At 43.1% G+C, this 2,864-nt stretch overlaps 1 protein-coding gene across 1 annotated transcript in view; it reads left to right on the top strand.

The window, feature by feature from the left end:
* The first annotated feature begins 852 nt into the window (after window positions 1–852).
* The window catches only part of LOC102301026 (cytochrome P450 1B1), a 4,542-nt gene continuing 2,530 nt past the window's right edge, over window positions 853–2,864 (top strand). The window contains exons 1-2 of the mRNA XM_005927022.3: window positions 853–1,256; window positions 1,365–2,369. Of these exons, the coding sequence (XP_005927084.1) occupies window positions 1,240–1,256; window positions 1,365–2,369 (1,022 nt within the window). The 5' untranslated portion in view covers window positions 853–1,239. The remainder of the gene's footprint in view (window positions 1,257–1,364; window positions 2,370–2,864) is intronic.

The following is a 2,864-nucleotide window of genomic DNA, read 5'->3' as shown; positions in this document are numbered from 1 at the left end:
CGGGGTTCGCCTCCTCCTGGTGGCTCGAGCGAAAAGCGCACCCTCACACCGTCACCCTCGAGCATCAAGAGAAGTACTCCGCCAACACACCGAGCCCTGCGCCACGGACATGTGAGCCGGGAGTTTGTAGAAACAAGAATTTTTATTCTCAAAGCCGAAACACCAAAACGAGTAAAGGAGCAGCAAACATGGATTCTAGATTCCTTTAGCATTTTAAAGCGTCCCCATCACCCCGACTGCGTTTCTACATTTGCAACATACAGGCTGTTTGATCACACGCGACCAATTTCCAAAACTAAATATATTATATCATTTGATTTGATCAATATATTTATATAATATATATTAATGTATATATATTTTAAATACAATATAAAATATTTTTAAAAAAACTATGTTTTCATAAAAAAGTAAAGTAGCAGTTAACAGTTAACGGGTCCGGACTATATAAATTATTTGAAAAGACTGAGACTGTGTCGGGTGTTACATAATTCCCTCAGGCAGACTCGCACGTCGTTACAAGCACTTTGACTTGAAGCCATATTATTTAATACCGCATAGAAAGACTACTTATTCTACTTATTCCTCGTATTATTATTATTATTATTATTATTAATAATAATAATAATAATAATAATAATAATAATAATAATAAGATGGCAAACTATATTTAGGACTTGCAACTGGCAGTCCTGCTTTTATATTTTCTTAGAAGAATATCCAGTCATATAATTAACGTATTGTTTAGGTCCCGTTGCCTGGGCGTGAGCTATCATAAGAAAGAGAGTAAAAGAAAAAGAGTCAGTGAGAGAGAGAGAGGTGTTGGTGGTGGGGGTGACACCCTTTTGCAACAAACCTGCCCACTGTAACAAAGCCGTGATGTTGCGCTGTGTGGGGATAAATTACTTCGCTTGGTGTTGTGGGGCTTCAAAGCATGAGCAGGCTGCGGACAGAGAGGACGGATCTCCCACACAAGCTGCTGCACTGCCTGTGGATGCACAGTAGGCTGCTCACAGTCTGTTACTTTAAATCAGGCTGTGTGTGAGAGATATGCGCTAACCGGACTCTCTTTTTTTTGGAATGATTATTTTATTTCTCGAGGTTCTAGTGCTGTCCTTCGGCTCACAGAGAAACGTGTTTGATTATTATTTTTTTTTATTTTAAAGAATATTTTTTTTTTATTTTTTGGATCAGGCGCATTCAATATTTTGGAAAAATTCTAAAATATAATATTTTGCCATGAGGGAAAATACTAGGTATTTAATTATGCATTTTTTTCTACCCCATTTAATTGGGGTATCATATTTCAAGCCTTTAATCTGCAAACATATGCATTTAACAATGATTTTATGTCTTGCCTGCAGCATGTCTATCATGGATGTGACAGTGGAGGGAGTGAGCCCAGCAACTCCGAGGGCTCTGTTAGTGACATGCATGACTCTGCTGGTGTCCCTGCACCTGTTTCGGTGGCTGTGTCGGCAGCGGTCCCATTCCTGGCCGCCCGGCCCCCTCGCCTGGCCGGTCATCGGGAACGCACCGCAGCTTGGTAACGCACCGCACTTGTATTTTACGCGCATGGTGAAAAAATACGGCGACGTCTTCCAGATCAAGCTCGGCAGTCGGACGGTGGTGGTGCTGAACGGGGGGTCAATCAAACAGGCGCTGGTCAAGCAGGGCTCCCACTTCTCCGGCAGACCGGACTTCACCTCCTTCCAGTACATCTCCAGTGGGAACAGCATGGCGTTTGGCAACTCCACGGGCTGGTGGAAGATGCACCGCAAAGTGGCCCAGTCCACAGTCCGGATGTTTTCCACAGGAAACCCCCAAACTAAGAAGACATTTGAAAATCACGTGCTCAGCGAGGGCAAAGAGCTGCTGCGGCTGTTTCTGAGGAAAACGAAGGAGGACAAATACTTCCAGCCCCTGACCTACGTCGTGGTGTCCACTGCCAATATAATGAGCGCGGTTTGCTTTGGGAAGAGGTACTCCCATGAAGATGAGGAGTTTCAGCAGGTGGTGGGCAGGAACGACCAGTTCACCAAGACTGTAGGCGCAGGGAGCATAGTGGACGTTATGCCCTGGCTGCAGTACTTCCCCAACCCCATCAAAACCATCTTTGAAAATTTTAAGAAGCTCAACCTGGAGTTTAGTGAATTCATTCGAGATAAAGTTGTGGAGCACAGAAAAACAATCGATTCAAGCACCATCAGAGACATGACTGATGCCTTTATAGTGACGCTGGACCAAATACGAGATAAGATGGGACTTTCTGAGAAAGACTATGTGTCCTCCACAGTCGGGGATGTGTTTGGAGCAAGTCAAGACACACTGTCGACTGCCCTACAGTGGATCATCCTCATTCTCGTCAAGTAAGATTTTTTTTTAATCATTTTAAAGAATGATTTTATAGAAGGAGTTATTTATATGGATAAATAACTGCATGATAAATGACAGTTTATCTTCAACTTGTTGCTAAGGCTCTGCAGAATTGATGAAGTTTAGCTGCATTTGAGTTATGTAACAGCCCACTGGAGGTGTGTGTGTGTATGTGTGTGTACGTGTACTGGCAGTAATAAGCTGAAACTTCACACCACAATGAAAGAGAACAAAATGCCCAGTCAGCGTTTTAAAGTCTTTAGTGCCATTTAATCTGTCCTGTGCCTGATACCTTTATCAGTGGATGCCTGGATTACAGAGCCACTATTTTTTTTCTGCTTGAGTTGTGGCAAGGACTACTCGTGTCTATGGACTATCTAACATGATCCATTTAAGCTGTTAACATCCTACAGGTCACCAGTCATGCATCTAGGTGTAGGCAGTTAAATTAAACCTCATTTTATTTGGAGGTGGGGGCAGGTGGGGAG

This window comes from Haplochromis burtoni, unplaced genomic scaffold (assembly GCF_018398535.1).
Source record: "Haplochromis burtoni strain Fernald_Lab_line unplaced genomic scaffold, NCSU_Asbu1 Contig_96, whole genome shotgun sequence".
NCBI lineage: Eukaryota > Metazoa > Chordata > Actinopteri > Cichliformes > Cichlidae > Haplochromis > Haplochromis burtoni.
This window is presented reverse-complemented; position numbering and strand designations above follow the sequence as displayed.